Below are 19,655 nucleotides of genomic sequence, written 5' to 3'. Positions count from 1 at the left end.
CCCAGAGGGCACTGCCCTAGTCTATTCCTGTCCAGAGACTAAAGGATGGCTTAGGCTAAAACCTAATTACCATCTCACACCTGGTGAAACACAAAAACAACCTCCAAACAAGAGCCCATTGCAACTTCCCTCGTCTTTATTTGTCCTGGAAAGCAGACCCTTCTCTCCTTAGTACAGGGGGGAGGCCTACATATCAGAGCCCAAGGGGGGCCTCAGGCAGGGGTCGGCACGTGTTCATGCAAATCCCCGCTCGACCTTCTCGCCAAGCTTCCCGGGCCCCCACCATCTGGAGACCCCGGCAGCTGAGCGCATACTCGGATTTTGAAAGACGCCCTCCAACCCCTTCTCCACGAGGGAAAGGGGGGGGGGTTGGGGCCCCTGGGCGGACGGCGGGATGGGCAGCGACCCCCAGGTCCCAGCTGGGGCGGCCAGGGCCGCGGTGGAGCGTGGACAGGAGCCGCCCTCCCTGCGCCCGTTTGCCGTCGGGGAAGCGGGGTTGGCCCGGCCCTGGCGGGGACGGAGCCCGGGCGCCCGCTGGCAGACCCCAGCCCGCTGGCAGACCCCAGCCCGATGGCAGACCCCAGCCCGCTGGCAGACCTCAGCGCGGCGACCCGTGCGGACCCCGCGGCTCGCGGGCTCGGCTCGCCCGGCTCCGGGTTCGGGGGCGCGACCGCGCAGGGACGGGCTCACGGGCGCTTGGGGGCCCCCCGCCTCTCGGGGCCCGCGAGGGAGGAGGGGTGAGGTCTGATCTCGAAACCGAGCAACCCCAGTTCCGGAGGGCCGGGGCCGGGGCCAGGGCCGGGGCGGGGGGCTGGGTGGACGCCGAGGGCGGCGGGGAACCGGGAGGGCGCCTCTAAGGGGCGCTCGCTGGCGCCAGTTGGCGACGAGAGGCCGAGGCGCCCCGGGCAGGAGGCCGCTCGGCCGGGAAGGTAACGCAGCCCCTTCCCAAACCGAGCGAAGCCCGGGGGTGGCCCCTCATTTTACAGCTGCGGGAACAGCCCCATCGGGGCCGCAGCCCCCCACTCCCCCGGCCCGGGAACGCCCACTCTCGGGGTCCTGGGGAACTTCGAGGGCTTTTCCTGGCGCTGGGGAGAAAGTGAGTCCCGCCCTCTCCCCTAGGGGGCCACCGCAGCCTGGGATGCTCAGAGAGGGGCCGACCCCCGTCCCCCCAGAATTGCACTCTGCTAACACCAGCCCTGCCCAGTGTCCCCCCAGCTTCCTTCCCGGCCCCTCGGGCCCCCAAAGAAGACTAAACGCGGGCAGTTTCCCATCGCGGAGGAGCCCTCGAGCCCCAGGCCTCCCACCCCGGGGAGCTCCGTGCCGGGCGGGGCGGGGCGGGGCAGGGAGCCCCTGGGGCGGGGAGGCGGCTGGACACCCGGCCCCCCGGGCGCGCGCGGCGCCCTCTCCCCCGGGAGCCACGCCCCGCCGCCGCCCCGCACCCGCCCTCTGAGCACGTGCCGCTGCGGGCGCGTCGGCGCCCCGCGAACAGCTGACTGGCCCCGCGCCGGGCGGGGCTATTTAAGAGGCGGCCGCGGGCCGGGCCCCCGAACTGGCTCGGCTCCCCCGCCGCTCCGCTGGACCGCGACGCGGGCGACAGTCTCCTGCGGAGGTAGGTGCGGGCTCTCGGCCGTCCGCGGGGAGCCCGAGTGCCGGCGTCCCTGCAGGACGCTGGTCTCCAGGTCCGCGCCCCTCGCACTTCGTTTCCCTGGGGTGGTTTTGGGGTCTTCCTGCGGCGTCTCCCGCTGTCGGGAACGCTGCGCGCGGCGGGGGGCGCTGGGGGCGCTGCGCTGGGGGCGCGCCCCGCGGGGCTGCTCTGCGGGGCGCCGCGGTCCTCGGCGGGCCGTGGACACAAACCACCGGGAGGCTCTGGGATTCAAGTCCATCTTCCTCAATAGCGCAGCACAGTTCCCCGGGGACGTGCGTTTTATTTGCTCGCGGATCTAAAACGCAGCGGAGCTTTGCCAACCCGACCGACAACCGAGCCCGTATTTCTGAGGCCCCCCCCCTCCAACCCTGCCTGTGCCAATTCCCGCGTGCATATGGAAGAAACTTTATAAATATGGCTTTCACTTATTGCTCTCTTTTCCCCCCACCATTTATTCCCCAATTTGAAAGCCTCTTAGCCGTCTGGAAGGTGCTGCCTTCCGTCCAGGGTCCATTTCTCCCACCGCGGCTTCCCCCTAGGAGATGTCCACACGGTCGTTCATCTCTTGCTCTGGCAGTTAGGGGAAGACAGACGCTCTAGAAACACCTCCTCACACTCAAGGCAAACAGAAGACGTTCCTTCTGCTAAACAGGGCAGAAGACGGGGCTCTGTCCGCCCCCAGGCACCGGGCGTCTTTACCCAAAAGACAAGCGGGGTGCGCCCGGACGCGCGTCCCGAGGCCACCGCGCTCGGGTCTGCGCTGGGCGAGCCCTGGCGCTTGCACCCTCCTGGCGCGTCTGGAGCGCCGCGGGTTTGGACTGAGCCCCCTCCCCCGTACCCCGGCTGCCCGACCCTCCGCGAGAGCCTACGGCTGCCTCACCTTTCCGTTCACGGCCGCCCCCTTTGCTCTCCGCAGCCATGAACAGCGGCGTGTGCCTGTGCGTGCTGGTGGCGGCCCTGGCGGCGGGCGCCCTGGCGCAGCCCCTGCCTCCCGCGGATCCCGAGGGCCCTGGGGCGCAGCGGGTCGAGGAGGCGCCCCGGAGACAGCTGAGGGCGGTGCAGAGGGCGGACGGCGAGCCCCGAGCGCACCTGGGCGCGCTGCTGGCCAGATACATCCAGCAGGCCCGGAAAGGTACCGACGCCGCGCCCCCCCCCCCCCCCCCCCGCATCCTGCCCCTGCGCGGGGCTCCCAGCCCTGACCCTCTTCTCTAGCGTCTGGCTGATGGAGGTGGGTAAACCCTCGGGAGGAAACACAGGCGACACTTTGAGCTGAAAGGTTTTTCACTTTTTTCTTTCTTTCTCGAGTTACACCGCGCAGGGCAGTGCAGTTTCCCGGACGTCCTTTGTAGCAAACTGAGAGCGAGTGTGGGGCTCTTATCAGTCAGGGAAACCTTTTTAAAAAGCTTTCTTTAATTTTTGCTAACGGTGTTGCTGTTGAAGTGCTGCACCATATTATAGACACATTAAAAGAAACTTCCTGAACCAATTACTGACTCCAAAAGGGTTCACAGGTCCACTAACCAGCCTCTTCTGTAAATGCACAGGATGCTCGAGACTGACAACACTTTAAAAAGAAGAGACAATGTGTCAGTTTTCGCCAGAGTCTGTAACAGGAGGAAAGAATCAGTAGCAGGTTTGAGTTCTTGGCAGTGATTTAACATAATTACCCAACAAGAGACATGTTTGTGATTTTGCTCTTGGAGAGGCCTTCCCAACTGCAGCCCCGTCAAAGGTTTTCTCCAGGAATGAGGTGATCCAGCAGCTTGCTGGCTGAGTTGCTGACACACAGCCCGGTCCCTTTCCTGGGCCTGCCTGTCTCACCTGTAAGGAGGGGAGGAGGCTAGAGTTCCACGCTTGGGGAGTTTCAGGGGAAGGCCCGTCCATCTCTAGGGTCCTAAGGAATCGTGACCGGGGCTGGGGCAGGTTTTTCCAATCAACTCTAACCCCAGTGGCAATGATGGTGAACACGCCGTTCTGAGGGGCAGCGAGCTAAATTGGACCCACACACCTGGACAGCAGAACCACAACGAACACTGCTGGGTGTGCCCAGGGCCTGGATCTGAGCCGTGGCCCCCGGCTTGATCAGATGGGGGAGAAAGCCATAGGGGAGTCTCCTATAGTTTCCTGCGAAGGTGAGACCGGTTTTGAGCAGTCGATTTCAGAAGGGAGTAGAAGATGGTTTGTTATATTTCTTCCTCTCTTTGGGAAATTGTCCCAACTACCATCTTCTGTTTTATTTCCCTAATTAAATGGAAAGATGCGGAAGAAATACCAATCAGAGGACAACATCCAGAAACCTTTGAGGTTCCTAGTGATTGTCTGTCTGAAAGTTACTGAAATATCTGTCCTTGGACGTGGGCTGAATTTCAGCCAAGCCGGTCTGAAATACCCTTGGCTTTTCACCGAGCCGTAATCTGGAGCCTCCCCCCACCTCCAGGAAAGATGCACGAGAAATGGTTCTGGGAAGGAAGCCCGTCGCCAAACCGTTCCCCTAGAACTGACCCTTGGCAGTGGCTTATCCCACACATTTTAGCTGGAGTCATACTCTCTTGTTTGAGAGATATGCACAAAGAATAAATATTTACTAACATAAATACTATACAGTTTCTTTGTTTGAGGTACTTTGAGGTCACGTCAGATGTTTTTCTCAGCTGTCGTATATATTGTGCGTAAAGGCTCTAAAGTACACAATGCACCCTGGGCAGTGCTCGCAAGCTTGGCATTAGGAACTGTCTGCAGAGCTCTCACTGATCTGAGGAGAAGTGGTTCCCTTGGAGGTTTGGGGGGGGGGGGTAGTGTACACCTGCCCCACGGCCAGCAAAGCCCCTGGGCCACAAAAAGTGGGGACACAGTGGCCCCCAATACAGTGGAAACTCTGAGTGGTCCTTCATCCCTCTACTCTTGAGGCCACCTTGCTTTGCCCATGGAGGTCCCTGAGGGACGTCTCTTGTCCCTTAGTTTGCACCGGAGAAGGCTTTCTACTGGTTTCCGACCCAGGAGGCCACTGCCTGTGATCTCTGGGCAGGGACTGTGTCATGTGCGTGGGAAGGAACCGCCGCCTCGTGTCCCTGCTCACTCAGTGTGAATGATATCCTGAGGTGTAACGAGGACCGTCCCGTTCCTAAGGACTTAACTGCCACCCCAAAGGGCCCATTTCGGGCTCAGTTTCTGCACTTTGGTCAAAACGGCTGCATTAAATCACCTCTCTGCCCGCCCTCCTTCGGATGCTGCTGGCCTGCCGAGTTTTGAGTCTGACGGCCTTTTTCTTAATACCACTTTTTGAAAAGAAGGGAGCTTTCAGATGAATGATTTTTAAAGGGTATTTGTCTAGCAATAGGACTTGATTCCATTTTTTCTTTAACCGTGCCAATATCAGAATATTGTCATCACATCACCTTAACGAGAGCCAGGGATGCTCAGGGTCGGGGAGGGGTGAGCAACAGGCCTGGGGAAGGGCTGGGGGAGGCCCTGGTTGGCTTCTGCTGCTGGGCCGGCTACATGGGGGGAGGGGGGGAGACAGACGTGGGGCCGCCTCCTCTCTAGACCCCGGTCCAGCAATCTCGCCCTCTCCGTGGCTCTCTGATGCCTGTAAGAAGGTGCACAGGACCCATTGCCTGGCTTCCCCACTGCTCTCCTTTACAAATCGAACTGGGTAACGGCTGCGTTTCCTTCCTCCCCGCCCCTGGCAGCTCCTTCTGGCCGAATGCCCGCCATCAAGAACCTGCAGAGCCGGGACCCCAGCCACAGGATCAGCGACCGGGACTACATGGGCTGGATGGACTTCGGCCGGCGCAGCGCCGAGGAATACGAGTACCCCTCCTAGGGCGCCGCCTCAGCCCCACCAAGCGCCTCCAGGCTCCCCGGAGGCGGGATAACAAAACAGTCACACTCACAGCTCATCGTCTCTGCAGTTTGACATTTTAAGTGTCTATTTATTAAGTTCTCCGCGTGAAAACCCTGTGAGGTGGTCTGGCACAGCCAGCACCTCAGCAGAATTGTACAAACGGAAGACAGCTGTCTCCCTCATCCGTGACCCCTGGTTCCAAAGTGTGGCGATGCTATTAAAGTGATTTCATTCTGTGCCTTCGTTCCCTGTGTCTCCGGTTCAGTCCCCAGAAGGTTCGAGGAGGGAAGGTCCCGGTGCCCAGGGACAAACTCCTGCAGCAGAGGGTCCCCGAGGGGGTGAGAAATGAGGGTGGGGCGGGGAGCTGAGCCTGTGAAAGGGCCTCTGCGCCAGCTGCAGGCCCAGCCCTGGCCACCCTGGCTGCCGGGGCCCCAGCTGGCACCACTGCAGAAAGAACCCGCCCTGCTTGCAGCCAGCGCCTGCTGGTCGGGGTAAAGCCCAGAGAGGCAGCTGGAGACGGAGCGGCATTAGGGCGTGGGAATGAGTGGTGGCTTTGAGAGGACCCGACGGAGCTTCCTGGGCGAGGGTGGGAGGGAGCCTGAAGACCTGTTCCCCTAAGCCCCATTCAGCACCTCCACTGCATTCGGGATGGGCCCCGTCTAACCGCAGTGTCCTGCTCTGATCCCCAGGCCACTTGCCAACACAGGGACCAGGAGCTAAGCTGAGCAAGTCTCACAGCAGCTCCCCAGCTCTGCTTTAAGGGGCCCCGGGGACCGCCATGGTTCCCCGCTTCCTCCTCTCCCACCCTCACCCACTCACTCCTCTCCACCCCCCACCCTCTGCCAGCTGCCCCTCTTGAAGCCCTCCGACTTGCCTGCCCTCCACCCCAGGCCACTCCTCCTCCAGCCGTCCTGGCCATTTGCACCCTTGGCTCTGCCAATTAGGGCTGGTCTTCAGATTCCTTTTTGTGGATCCATTGGAATTTACAAGTTGAAAACAAAAATAGCTCTCATTCTAGCCCAACACACACCGTTTCCCTACCCCACTCCCATTTTATAGATAATAAACCTGCCTAGGACCACACAGGGAGTGGGTGGTGGAGCCTGCGGCCCTCTCCGGAATCAGCTCCTTGCCAGGCTGAGACAAACAAGTTGCCTGGTGGTCGCTGCACCTGCTGATGCCCTGAACCTCCGGCTTAAGAGGCCAGGCCTGCCCTGACCCGTGACTACTCAAGTCTCAGCGCAGCCAGCAGCCAGGGGGCGAACAGAGTTCCCTTTCCCGAGATTTATCCAAACCTGACGTTAACACATCTTCGCAAGGGGGATCTTTACACAACGCACCCCAACCTCCAGCACCCAAAGGCACCTTTGTTCTCAGGTTCAGCCAGTCGCAGGTAACAGGAAAGGGGGACTGAGGGGACTTCTATGTTTATTCTTTTAACAACACAAAAACACTTTTTTTCCTTGTCTCGGGTTTAAAGAGACAAAGGAAAGAATCTTGACTTCCAGATTGAGATGGAGCCACATTAGCATATTGGGTGGGTTTTTTTTTTTTTTCCAGTATCTTCAAATTATTGCCAGCCCTGAAGATAATTAAATCAGAGATCAAGCCAAAAGAGAAAAAATATTGCCTGGCTAATTTCCTCTGGGCTCTGGGTTCTGAAAGGATTTATTAAACTCACCTGTTGGTATCTGCCGCCTGCTCCGAGTTGTGTTCTCAGAGAACCAGGACCGGGGGCTCCCAGATGAGGGAGCGCCTGCCCGGGATTCCCCAGGGTGCCTGTCACTAAGTGACATCTAATCACCACCCGGGTGTCCGTGAAGTTCTTAGGCACTTACCTAACCCGAGAAAAAGGAAGTTGGTTCCACCTACAGAAGACGATAGTGCCGCCCAGTGGAAAACTGCTTAGAAAACTGCTCCTCGGGGAGCCAGCTGTGTGAGACCCGCAGGGTTCAGGCTCATTCCTCTTTGCCCACCTGCCCTTTATCCAACCCCGTCAGCTGGACCGCTCAAACCGGAAAATTAAGGACATGGGGCTGTTTTCTAACAACGGGTGTTTTCTGTTATTTTAATTTTGAAACTTTCACATGGCTGCCAAAAGGCCCCAGGGTTTGGAAAATCACCAATAAAACCGAAGAGAGAACAAGACGACTGACAAGTGAGGTACTTTCTATAGAATCAAAACAGAGAAACAGGACATTTAGATATATTTGGATACATTTAGATCTATAGTTACCAACTTGTCGCTTGGTAACTATGGTTACCTCTAATTAGTGAGCTCCGGATGCTTTCGAGATTTGAGTGGAGGAAAATTAAAAGGAAACACAATTCCAAATAAGTAGCAAATCAGCTTCTTCCCCTTCCCCTTCTGACTCTCCTTGCATAATGAGGACCCATAAACCAAAATTGGGAGTTGAGGTCCCCTTGAAGGAGGTGACACCAGAGGCCAGGGCGCGTGGGACAGGAGGCTCACCGCAGAATCAGGCTGAGGCAGGAGGCCCAGGGGGCTGAAGTCGGGCGAGCGGTAACGCTGATACCCAGTGTTCATTTGAAGTGTGTACGTGTTCAATACGAAAGACTTCCCGTTCAGTTACGACTACAGGACAACAAAGTTGAACGTAATTGTGAGTCTCTATATTAAATATTCTACACACACTTTCAGTGAGTAACACTCACTATTCTCATAATTCTTTTCTTTCCCCCTGTTATGTTCGTTCTTTGATTTTTGAAATGTAACTTAATGTCTGTTGAAAGTCATTTAAAAATTGGTCTTGGGTTTTGTATTTTTTTAAATTCTCTTTTCCCTGCAATTCATTGTTATTGTATTTGACACAACTCCTGGCCCATGATGGATTGATTTAAAACCAACCAACCGATTCTGAGTTGCTTTCCTGGGAAAGGCCAACCCTCCCGAATGCAGGCTTGGATGCTCAGGGCCTGTTCCTTCAGGTTTTCTCCTGTCTCCGAGTGCCCTCTACTGGCCACCGAAAATACATTGTCCCAGGAGAAGATGTTTTCCAGCCACGAGCCCAAATGTGCAAAAAATTAGTTTTGTAGTTTTCTAAATCCTGACTTAATTCCTATTATGAGCTCCCAGTCCATTCCGATAATTAAGAATAACTTCCCACCTCCACCAACTTCTCTCCAGGTGGCCTCTATGTCCCGGTGCCCATACTCATGTGAGCTGGGCATGTGCCTACATTCTTTGTCCTGTTGAAAAAACTCCAGGGCATACCCGTGTCTCTGCTCCCAAGCAGCGTTTGGAAGTGAGTCCCACATCTGTCTGGGGCCAGATACTTGCTGCCATTTCCGCTGTCCCTGCCCCATGTGGTCACTGCCGTGTTGGAGATGAGGAGCTGGCGTGGGTTCTGGAACATCTCCACTCCCTCCCCTTAAATTAGCTCAGTTGTCCTTGGATCCCCAGACCCATCAGGGGCTTCTTCCAAGACCCTGCACTTGGCTCGGGGATAGGGAAGGTGACTGCTATGCCAGCTGTGGGTAGGATCCCTCTACCCAAGAATCTCACTGGCTTAACACCACCGTTCGTTCCTCTTTCAGATCACATGTCACATGCAGGTTGGCAGGGAGTCTGGTCCACGCCGTTCCTCGGAGACCCAGGATGATAGAGGCTCCGCCAACATGTGACACCACCATCTCAAGGCGTGGCTTCAGGGGAGGAGGGGAGCATGGCTGCTTCTCTGCTCACAGCCCACTGGCCAAAACTAGTCGTGTGCGCCCTTGCCCACGATGTGCCTGGGAAACATGTAGACCAGATGGCCCGTGTGGTGAACACCATGGTCTCTGCCACAACCACGCTCCACTTCTTTACTGATGCCCAGCCACAGGGCCTCTGTCTGCTCCTCAAACACAACAAATGCTTTCCTGCCTTTGCGCCTTGGCACCAGTTGCCCTCTGCCCAAATGCTCTTGTGCCACATCTCACATGGTTGACCCAAATGCTACCGCCCTGAGAGGCCTTCCCCGACTGGCCAAAGCAGCCACCCACCCCTCACAATTCTCTGCTAGCCCTCGGCAGGCCATGCTCCCAGGTTCAGTGTCTCTCCTCCGACCTGATCCCATGAGAGAAGCTGCTCGCTGGTTTATCATCAGATCCCTGCTATCAACAACTCCTGCCATATGGCAGACGTTCAGAATATACTTACCCAGCCAATTAACCGTAAGTATTCCTGTGCCTGTTCCACAGGTTAAAAAATGGAGGACCCAAAGAAGGGGCTTGCCCAAGGTGACACCACTGCAAGATGGTAGCACCTGGTATAAGACCCACACAGCGGCCACCCACAGCTTGCATGATTTCGCTACTTCCCAACACTGAGATGGCAGAATGTGTTGTATTTCACCCCTTTTTCACAGTTCTCTATTTGGTGACCCTCTATTTGGTGTTTAGTTTTTAAAAGTCTCTTAACACAACTCTACAGAGGTCAATTTGGTACCATCTGTCAAGGACTTTATCTCACAGATGTGCTCGCATATGTAAAAAATTACATATATGCAAGGTTTTTTTGTGACAGTGCTGTGATAGCAAAATATTAGAATTAACTCAATGCCCGGCTGTAGGACACTGGTCTAATCTGGTCACAGTGGATATATGCACATGGTGGAATAGTATGCAGCCCTGAAAAGTAGGGAAGAGCTTCAGGTTCTGATTGGAAAGTTGTCTAAGATACAATATTATGTTAAAAGAAGGATTGGATATAACTATGTAAAGAACCACATAGCATTTGTTTCATTTCCCCAAAGAACTGGATACCTTACAGAGAGAGGTCATCATCTATCAATGAAAAAGATTAAAAGATGCAAATCAGAATACCAATGTGGTTTCCATCATTTGAACTTATTTTATTGATATTCATTAGCAAATAAAATTTGTTGATTTTTGATGCATTACAACACACTTGTTGATAGTGGTTGCCTGATGTTGATCATTTATTTGCTAAATACTGCAACCTCCAAACTGCTGATTTTTACACTGGTGTTTCCTTTGTGACGATGGGTAGCTCCTCTCTCTGAATACATAAAGTGGTCCATTCAGTCCATGGTTTTCATGTTCCTTTGTTATTCTACCTACTGCTTTAAAATACATTCAAATAAAAAGATACACGTTCCTTGCATTGAGTGCACACATACAGCCACAAGGGGTGTTGAAAATGTAATTGACCAACACCCTCGTGTTCACAGAATAAATAGTCTGAAATCTTGGGACCGAGGCTCGTTCCTGGGGACTTTCTTACAGTATCTCGTGTGGACATAAGGTTACACTCCTTCAGTTGAATGACACATCCTTTGCCAAGGGAGGAGGGGGACGAGGGATGCAAAGTGGCAATTTCATTTGCATGTGATGCTATCCTTGCATAAATGTCGGAAACAAATGGCCACGGGACACCGTGAGGTACACTGTAGTCTTCAGATTAAAATAAATAAACAACCTGCCCAGATGGGGATGCCACAGACACACTGTGACCGGAGCTGGAGAGAAGACGCTTGTTTAAAATACAGCACATATAAATAATAAATAAAAGTTCAAAACTCATTCGGCGACAGTGGCGGGACCAGGCTCCCTTGCTCACTCATGTACATCTCACAAACACCTCCGTATTTTCCTAAGGATAACAGTGGCCCTGGGAGATGGAAGGCTTTCAGGGGAAGGAATACCTTGTGGTGACTGTTCTGTTCTAAAGCAAGAGGGCAAAATATGTGGGGGTTGAATGGCTGCCACGAAAGACCACGGAAGTAAAGCATGTGGACAGACTTGGGTCTCAGCTGAAGGCCAAAGCCTCATTTCTCTCATAAACCAGGTTAGTATTATGTTTGGTTGTGGTTCTTTTTCCTTTGACTGTTGAACGATTTCATTCACAACCTTTTCCCTGCCCCCTTTCCTTTCAATGCTACTGTTGAGGTTGTCTTGGGTCTGGTCTTAATCCATCTGGTTGTGCTGCTGGGTCCCAGAAATAAGCTGCTATCTCCTTAGGGGCCTGGTGTGTTTGCCGCTTGTACTTTGATGTCATAGAACCACAGAGAGAGCAGACACTGGGCCTTCCCCACCTAGGACCGCTACTTCTCTGCCTACAAATATAAAATTGAATCAGGACACACACAGCCCACAGGGGCTGCAAATTGGTTCAGTGGGAGTGTAAACACATTCTCTTTCGGGTCAGGTGTCTGGCCTGACAGCTGAATGCAAGACACTGAAGGATGACTTCAGGTTGAAGGCGTGGAGAGCAAAAGTCACACCTCAAAAAAGAAGCAACCATCCACTGAGGCAGTGTAACGAAGGTCCTGAAGGAGCTGGGCCACCCATAAAAGAAAGAACAGCTCTCTGGTCCTGAAAGCCACGCCAGCTGCATGTGGCCAAGAATGGAGGTTCCTTACGCTCTTACAGGGGTGGGCGAGGCGAGGTGCCCAATGACATGGGGCGGGGGGGGGGTCATTGTGCCCTGTGCCGTGTTACAGCTCACGACAAGCACACTGGCAGCCAGCCATAAGTTCCCTGGTTTCCTATCCATGGGATAAGAACGCCCTGGGGAGTTTCAGTGCTTCTCAAAGGACAAGAGGAGAAAAGGACACCTGCCTGCCCTGCCCCACCAGGCTAGCACAGGTGAAGTCCTCAGGAGAGCAATGACAGTGCAGGGGCACTGCCCGTGGGATCTAAAGAAAGGGCAGGTCGGATACTGGTCTCCAAGTCCTATGTACACATTTTACAAAGTCTCCACTCTTCCTCCATTAGGCACAAGGTTGATTTGTCTAGCTCAGGAGGGGATGGGCGCAGAGGGAAGAGAGAGCACGCAGTGCAGGGGGGAAGCGAGGGAGGAAGGACAAGACTGGTCTCCTCCGAGGAAGGGCCCCCCTGCCACCCTCACCGCAAGCTGGTTTGTTTGGGGAGCTTAGCACCCATCAAGATGCCTGAGGTGAGAGTCACGGGGGCCTTCATCTGCATGCTGGACCCCACCATGGTGGGAAAGCTGCGATTCCGCCGGATGCCACTGCTGAGCTGCAGCCCACCCATGGCATTTGTGACGGTGGGACAGCCGAGAGGCAGGCCCTCGGGTCCCAGTCCTCCAGGGACAAGGGCCTGTGCTGGGCCCGAGGGCCCACAGAGGAGAGGTCCCTGGTCCTCAGTCAAGGTGGGGATGTGGGCTCGCCCTGAGTTCACCACTTTGGCCACACCAAACCTCCTCACTTTGTCCACGAGGTTGAGGTTGGAGACAGACACGTCTGTCTGACTCTCACTGCTCTGGACGGGCTTCTTCTCCCTCACCTCCCTCAGGATGGAGCTGGCCGGCTTGGAGGCCAGGAAGTTGTCATAGGGAGGGCTCGTGCACTTGAACTCAAAGGAGGGCGGGGAAGACGTGGGTGTCTGCATGGGCGAGTTGGGCGGAGTGGAGGGGATCACGGCCATCCTGGGGGTGTAGGAGTGCAGGAGGGAGCCTCGGCCGGCCCTGTCCCAGCTCTGCGGGTCATACACTGCCGCAGAGATGCCCCGTTCCTTCAGCAGCCACACCAGCCCCAGCGATGTGCTCATGGTGGTTGTGGACTCGCGGATGTTAGTGAAGGACTCAGCCAGGCTCAGTCTCCGGGGAGTGCACGGCGTGGCCACCGGCGTGGACTTCAAGTGGCTGGTGCTGCCACAAGTTGGAGTCGGGGCTGAGTTAAGGCTGAAAGGAAAAGAGGTCATTCATCAGAAAATGCCTATGAGCACCAGGAAAAGGGGGCAGTGGCCAGTTTCCTGCAGGGATGCAGGGCAGGCCTGGGACAGGATGAGAGGACACCCCCCAGCCCAGGCTCCCCAGATGCCTCTTTCCATGTCTGCACCTCCCCTCACCCCTGGGGGCTCAGATTCCCTTAGGTGGGGCATGGTTTCAGTTTGCAGGAAGTTGCACATGATTTCTGTCTCTCAGCCCTGTAAGGTGCATTTAAGTGTCCCCTTTGCAGGTGAGGAAACAGGCTCTGAGTTAGGTGGCTTACTCAATGTCACAGTAAGCTATTAAGTGGGAGACCCCAAATTCGAACCCAAGTATAGTGACCCCCAGAACAAAGTTCCTTCCTACTACTTACTCCCCTGAGGTCAGAAGTTACCCACGACTATGGGTTATGAGTTTATCTAGGAATGGCCAGAGCAGGCGAGACATTCAGGTGGAGGGACTTTGGGTGACGGGGAGATGGAGGCTGAAGGCGCACATCAAGTCATCAGCAGATACTGGCTTCCCTGACTCCCAGAATGGGGCAGCACCTAGCCCTCCCTGTGGTCCCCCAAATCCATAACTTGACAAGTGAAGTCATGGGGTTGGAGGAAGCCACATTGCATCTATGGAGCTGCATAAAGGAAAGTAAGGATTTCTACATCCACTCGTGTAGTGCTGACTGAGGACCCGCAGGTTCCAGAAGTTGGGGTTGGGAAGTAGGACAGAAAAGTGTAGAGGACCAGCAGGGGGCATGCCTAGCTGTCTGCTTAAAGGACAGGAGGGGCCCCCTTCTAACAGCTGTGACAGGAGGTGTGAGGCCACACCCACAGGTAGCCTGCAGGAGCAGCAGAGGGACCAAGCAGCACCCTCCTAACAGTCTCACGAGACCTGTCTTGCTGCCGCCCAAGCATGTGGCTGCGGCTGAGCTGCAGGTGCCCCTTGGAGCAGGCCAGTGGGGTGGTCCCCAGGAGCTGGGGACAGGGCCCTCTCTCCTCAGCCTGACAAGGAAAGGACCAGGTTTGGGCAAAGCACCAACCTAGGGAAAGTGAAGGAAGGGGACACGCTCTGGAGCAGGTTCCTGGAGTGACTAGAGCATCTCCCCCAACCCCTTTTGGGAGGCAGCGCTCACAAGCCAGTCCAAGCGGAGGCATCATCTGGCTCCACACTCGGTGACCTCGCCGCTGACCGGTCAGCACAGGGAGAGGCACACAGAGCAGGCCCATCCCACACAAGCCCAGGGGCGCGGATGCTGGTGGCAGGGGCACTTGGAGAAATACGAGATTAGAAACCACAGAGATTCCTAAAGTTAAAAGGTGGACTATTCAGCCCTGGCCAGTGTGTCTGTTAGTTGAGCACTGTCCCGTGCACCGAAAGGTTGCAGGTTTGATTCCCAGTCACGGCACATGCCGGGGTTGTGGGTTCTGTATCCAGTTGGGGTGTGTGCGGGAAACAGCCTATCAATATTTCTCTCACATCAGTGTTTCTCTCTCTCTCTCTCTCTCTCTCTCTCTCTCTCTCTCTCTCTCCCTCTCCCTCTCCCTTCCTCTCTCTTTAAAAAGTCAATAAAAAACATATATATTTTTTAAAAAGGTGGTGTACTCTTCAAACAGGGCAGGTGGAATTCTACAAAATGTTGATCTACAAGCAACGGAGGGCAGTAAAGTTCTGGACCGAACATCCTGTTCCCAGGGCCGTTCCCAGGGAGTTTCCATTTTGTTTCAAGCTGCCATTCTTTCAAACTCAGACAAAAGCCTTCCCTTGCTCCCGACTGCCAGGCTTTCCCGTCCCTGACGCAGCCCGGTGGCTGCAGGCAGGCCGGCAGCTTTGAGTCCCAGGGCTGCATTCGGAAGAGCTCCAGGTGCCAGCCTCTCCCCAGGGGAAACCCTACCCCGTGGTGTGAAGCACAATCTCTTCCTCACAGGTCCTCTGGAGGCAGGGAGGGCGATGGAGAAGAAAAGCTAAGATGTGGAAACCCCCTTCGGGTGAGAACTGTGGTTAGGCCTGTATTAGTGCTGGCGCTCAGCTCGACTGGGGCGTTTAGATGGGTTAGGGGCATCCACCGTCGGGGCCGAGTTAGCCAGGCACAACCACAGAGACACATCCACGCCTAAGTCCTGGGTTAGTGGCGGCCACGCGTGCACACACAGCCCTTTCCACGTGGCCCTGCCGGGGCAGGCACGGCTGGCGTGTGCTCACCCCCTGCCTTGCCCGTGGGCTCACTGTCTGCCCTACATCTCCTCTCAGCTCAACGGGGCATGGGGCTGCTTCGCCGTCCTCCGCACATGACCTGCGGAGAGTTATTCAGAGTTGAAGGCAGCTGCTCCCTCCAAGCTGGCCCTGCTCGCCTCCCCCCCTCTGGGCTTCACCTTCAGTCCCCGGCATCTCACACCGCAGAGAAAATGGCTGGGGGTGGGGGCCCTCCCTTTCACTGGAAGCTGGGGAAGGCCTGAAATCAAGCCACACCGACCACCCCAAGCCATACAAGTCCCCTCGCCAGATGGTGCCAACCTCTATTGCTTCTCAGAGACATCGGCGGAAAATGGACCATGTTGGACATGTGGTGTGGTCTTCAAATCTGATCATTTCAATCATTACAGTGTAGCTGTGGTGCATGGTTCCTGCGGTCTATCCCAGGGGCACAGGGGCTTCCAGGGGCTCAGCGAGGAAACGCCATGCTCTACTGGCAAACTTCCAGGCAAAAGCCAGCAGACTTGGCCTTAGGGCCTATGAGTGTCAGCTTCAGCTGGTGAAGGAGAGGCCTGAGAATCTTCCATAACCAACTAAGAGAGCAACTAGAGGTGGTCCAGGTCTCTCTATCTGCATGGATCTGAATTAACAGGGACCTCGAGTCACAAGAAAATACGGGACCCAGTATAGGAGCCTGCAAGTGCTTAGGAGATGCCCCAGTTGGCCCGAGTTGGTGTTGAATGAGCTTCTGTACTTGGGTTTTCTCAACATTACATCTCCCAGGGAGAGCCCCCCCCCCTTACCCTGCCCCTGGCCCCCCCCCACCCAGGGCCGGGGCCCCTTACCTTGGCGTGACCCGTGTGAGCTCGTCTGAAGGATGCAGGATGCGACAGGTGGTGAAGGTGAAGGTGGAGTTGGTCTGTGACATGCACTTCCCAGGGTGGTGTGCTAAATCGGGGGAGGGGAAGGGACAAAACATGTTTCTTGCATCCAAGTACACCCGTGAGAAAAGGACCCAGCTCAGACCTCAACAGATGCAAGAAGCGATGAGCTACCTTGATAACCGGATCTGGGCCAGGAAGGTGAAACGCGAATGTTCTGGATCGAAGGTGGTGCCTCAAAACCAACCACACTTCTGAGCACTGGCGTGCAGAGCATCGGATTCCAGCTTCCGACCCAGTCCGCACAGGGATCCCCATCGGAGTTCTCCGGTCAGTAGTGGATCCAGTTTGAGGGGCTATGGGGCCCATGGGGGGTAAATTTGGTTTCCCTCTTAAGAGGTCAGAATCTGCTTCGGTCTTTGTTGCTTTATATTTCTTTTGATTGGCAAACGGGTGCTGAACTCTGCCAAAGGGAGGGGATGGGCTCGGGGCAGGGAGAGGCTCTTGCCCCCTGGAAACAGGGCAAGGCTCACAGGGCTCCCTTTTCTGTTTATGCAGAAAGGGGCTTGGCTTGAGGATCCTGGTTCCACTACTGTCTATCTGTGGTCGTCAGGGGGGGACATGAGACCTCAGCTGCCTCAGCAACAACGTGGCTGAGACCCAGACCCGGGGCTCTCCATGGTGCTGTCTGACACACAACGATGCCGGCAGCACCAGCCCCTCCCCGGGCCACGTTTTTGCCGTCTCTAGGATGTCTGATTTTAATGGAAATGAGACAGCAACAAGTGATCCTCCATTTATTTCCTTTTAAAGGTCTCCAGAGTTGTTGTTAAGGCAGCTGAAGGCTGTGAGCCGGAGCAAAGTAAATGACAGAAGCGTAAGGACCATGCATCAGAGGCTGGCAAGTGAGCAGTAAAGGCCTATGGGAGACATCATGATTGCAGAGGTCATCCTCATTCATAACTCAAATGTTAAAAAAAAAAAAAAAAATTAAAAAGGAAAAAAAAGATGCTGCTGCTGCAAATAGCATGCACAATGAAGGACTGGGGTGCCCCCTGCCCACCCGGCCCAGCCCATCCCACCCCTGCAGCAGCTCAGCCCCCAGAGACCTCCTGGGAGAAAACTGATTAGAGACTATCAGAGGCCATGAGTGCCCTGAAGATTCAAAGGCTGTGAATGAGAATCTTCTAGCCCTTTATGGCAAGTTTTCTCTTGGATTTCACAAAAAGGAAAAGACAATACAGAAGAGATTGGTGCTCCAGGCCCACAGAGCCACACGTGGGTGATTGTGTCTTTAAAACAAAATAAAACCGGAAACCAGATGAAGGAAACAAACAAAAAATGTTGGAGACACGCGAATGGAAGGCAGGCAGGACAAAGCCAGAGCACAGAAATGATGGTGGTGACTCGAGGAGCAACATGAGACTGGTTTTTATGGTCCAACCGTCTCTCTGTGTCGACAGAGGCTCCCGTGGCCCCTGGCGTGGCAGCCAGCGCCACAGCCACGAAAGCAAACTCTCAACCACAGGGAACTCCAGGCCAAGGGCGGGGGGGGGCACATAAAAATAGCCTTTATGCATCTGTGCTTCTCAACCAACAGATGGAATGGTTTAGGAGCTCGGATAACCAAGAAATTGCTGCAAGCAAAACAAAAATGGAATAAGCTATGAAAAAAGGCAACCGAACAATCACGATTCTCCGACTGCCATGAGGTCTAGAAACAAAAGCAACAGAACACCTGAGAGAAGCGTCCCAAATAACGCCAGGGGTTATTCAGGCGGGGTGGGGGGGAGAGGTGGAGAAAAGGGGGGTAAATAGAAGTAATTAAGACAAAACAGTTGAAAGACAGGTAACATTAAAAAAAAATCAAACAAAAGCAAGGCTGGATTTGCAATTAGAAGCGCGCCCCATTTAAACGCAAGGCCAGAACATCAGATCGAAGGGGTGTGACGTTCACTTCCTCCCCCCCATCGCGTCGGACCTCCGACTGCAACGGGGGGTGTGCGATGGACGTTTCAGAGACAGTTGCATCAGCAGAAGCAAAACCCAGCTTATGCAAATGGATTTGGGGGACAGTAAAGGCTGCTAAAATTCAGAAGTCATTGTCCCCAGAAGTCAGAGAGCTTTAGAAGACCAAGGAGGATTAACCGGTATCAATAGAGCCAAAGCCAGAGGCTGGGCCCCTCCGAAATACCACTGGGACGCCTGGACCCGCCAGTTCTCCGCGTGTCACCGTCTGCCTGGCCGCTGCAGCACCTCCCTTCCTTGGGACACAACACAGGGACAGTGAGTCGCCCTCCGGGGGCTCCTTGCGATGCCACGGAGCAGCTCCGGGCCAGTTCCTACCACCCTGCAGGCAGGAGAGAGCCATTCTCACAGGAAGAGGCACAGCACCCCAGGGTAGGGGCTCGGGCACGGGTGGCTCATTGCTGAAGTCCCCGGTCCCCGCCTGCACCGGGCCTGCCTGCAGCGCTGCTCACTCGGGCCTCCTAGGACGTGGTTTCTAGGACTCAGTGCTCCGACTCCCTACCTAAACCCTCCTGCCCTCTTCTCTGCGTGACTCTCTCTCGGCGAGGTGCGGGGAGTAAACGGGTTAGAGCATTACCACTGACAAGTGCCTTCATGGGGATGTGATTCTCCGGGGTCCGAGAAACCTGGGACTGACTGGAAAACTGGGCGGGTGCTTGGGATCCTGCCGCTGCACCAGTCACGGGGGGGCCCGGCGTCCCCACCCCACGCCCGTCTCCAGCGATGCCCTGGATGCCCCGCAGACTGCGCTGGGGGTCATCTGCAAGTGTGTTTCCCCGGGGGACTGCTGCTGCCGACCCCTCGGCTCCCGGGGCGATGGGCAGGGAAGCCCACCGCCCTCCCCACGGCCCACTGCTCTAATGGCGAGAAGAGGGAGGGAGCAAGGGCAAGGCCACTCTGGTGGGGACCTGAGGATGACCGGCCCTGTGGTCTGGGCATCCACGTCATCAGATTCGTACCCACCGAGGCGCATGCATTTCAGTCGTCTGAAGGGTGCTCTCCCTCCCCCACCCACAGGGAGGACAGGCCAGTAAGGTGCTGGGCAGAGCAGAAACTTCTCTTGAAAGGCCACTGTGGCATCTGGTCCTTAAAGGAGCCCTCGGGTGAGCCCACACAGATGTCAGAGAGCAGCTGCACCCGCGAGTGACAGCACAGCTGCCCGCAAGGACCCTGTCCGAAGGGCTGCCAGGGTTTGTATGTTTCTATGGGCCTGTTTTAGGGTCTTTCCCCCACTTGAAATGGTCTCCACGTGTCTGAGTATTAAAATAAACGGACCTTCACTTTCCTCTGTCTCTGCGGCTCTAATCCCACCTCCTTCTCTCGTTGAAAGATCAAGGCCTCCAAGAAAATTCAACTGGACTGTCCGTCCAACTG

General features: G+C 55.5%; 2 protein-coding genes across 9 annotated transcripts in view; one reads left to right on the top strand and one right to left on the bottom strand.

The window, feature by feature from the left end:
• The first annotated feature begins 1,470 nt into the window (after nt 1–1,470).
• Nucleotides 1,471–5,725, top strand: CCK (cholecystokinin). Of its 2 annotated transcripts, none has more exons than XM_081159821.1 (3): nt 1,471–1,609; nt 2,562–2,777; nt 5,335–5,725. In XM_081159821.1, the coding sequence occupies exons 2-3, from the start codon at nt 2,564–2,566 to the stop codon at nt 5,466–5,468; spliced, it is 348 nt and encodes a 115-aa protein (XP_081015947.1). In that variant the 5' UTR covers nt 1,471–1,609; nt 2,562–2,563; the 3' UTR covers nt 5,469–5,725. The 2 variants fall into 2 exon arrangements, with proteins under 2 accessions (XP_081015947.1, XP_081015948.1); XM_081159822.1 differs by having other exon boundaries at nt 1,597–1,679.
• Nucleotides 5,726–10,320: 4,595 nt separating this feature from the next.
• The window catches only part of TRAK1 (trafficking kinesin protein 1), a gene marked incomplete at its 5' end in the record, with an annotated part of 120,840 nt that continues 111,505 nt past the window's right edge, over nt 10,321–19,655 (bottom strand). For 4 of the 7 annotated variants that reach the window (XM_081159470.1, XM_081159471.1, XM_081159472.1 and 1 more), the window contains 2 exons: nt 10,321–13,158; nt 16,218–16,320. In XM_081159470.1, coding sequence (XP_081015596.1) covers nt 12,360–13,158; nt 16,218–16,320 — 902 coding nt within the window. In that variant the 3' untranslated portion in view covers nt 10,321–12,359. The remainder of the gene's footprint in view (nt 13,159–16,217; nt 16,321–19,655) is intronic. The other 3 variants (XM_081159465.1, XM_081159466.1, XM_081159467.1) reach the window with 1 other exon arrangement.

This window comes from Miniopterus schreibersii (assembly GCF_964146895.1).
Source record: "Miniopterus schreibersii genome assembly, chromosome: 15".
In the NCBI taxonomy this organism is placed as follows: domain Eukaryota; kingdom Metazoa; phylum Chordata; class Mammalia; order Chiroptera; family Miniopteridae; genus Miniopterus; species Miniopterus schreibersii.
Note: the sequence above shows the minus strand (reverse complement) of the source record. Positions and strands in the feature narration are given on the sequence as shown.

What these genes read in the sequence shown, in the direction of transcription:
- CCK (XM_081159821.1), top strand. Translation starts at nt 2,564, where the DNA reads ATGAACAGCGGCGTGTGCCTGTGCGTGCTGGTGGCGGCCCTGGCGGCG. An exon ending in CATCCAGCAGGCCCGGAAAG is followed by an intron (nt 2,778 to 5,334) that starts GTACCGACGCCG and finishes CGCCCCTGGCAG; the next exon opens with CTCCTTCTGGCCGAATGCCC.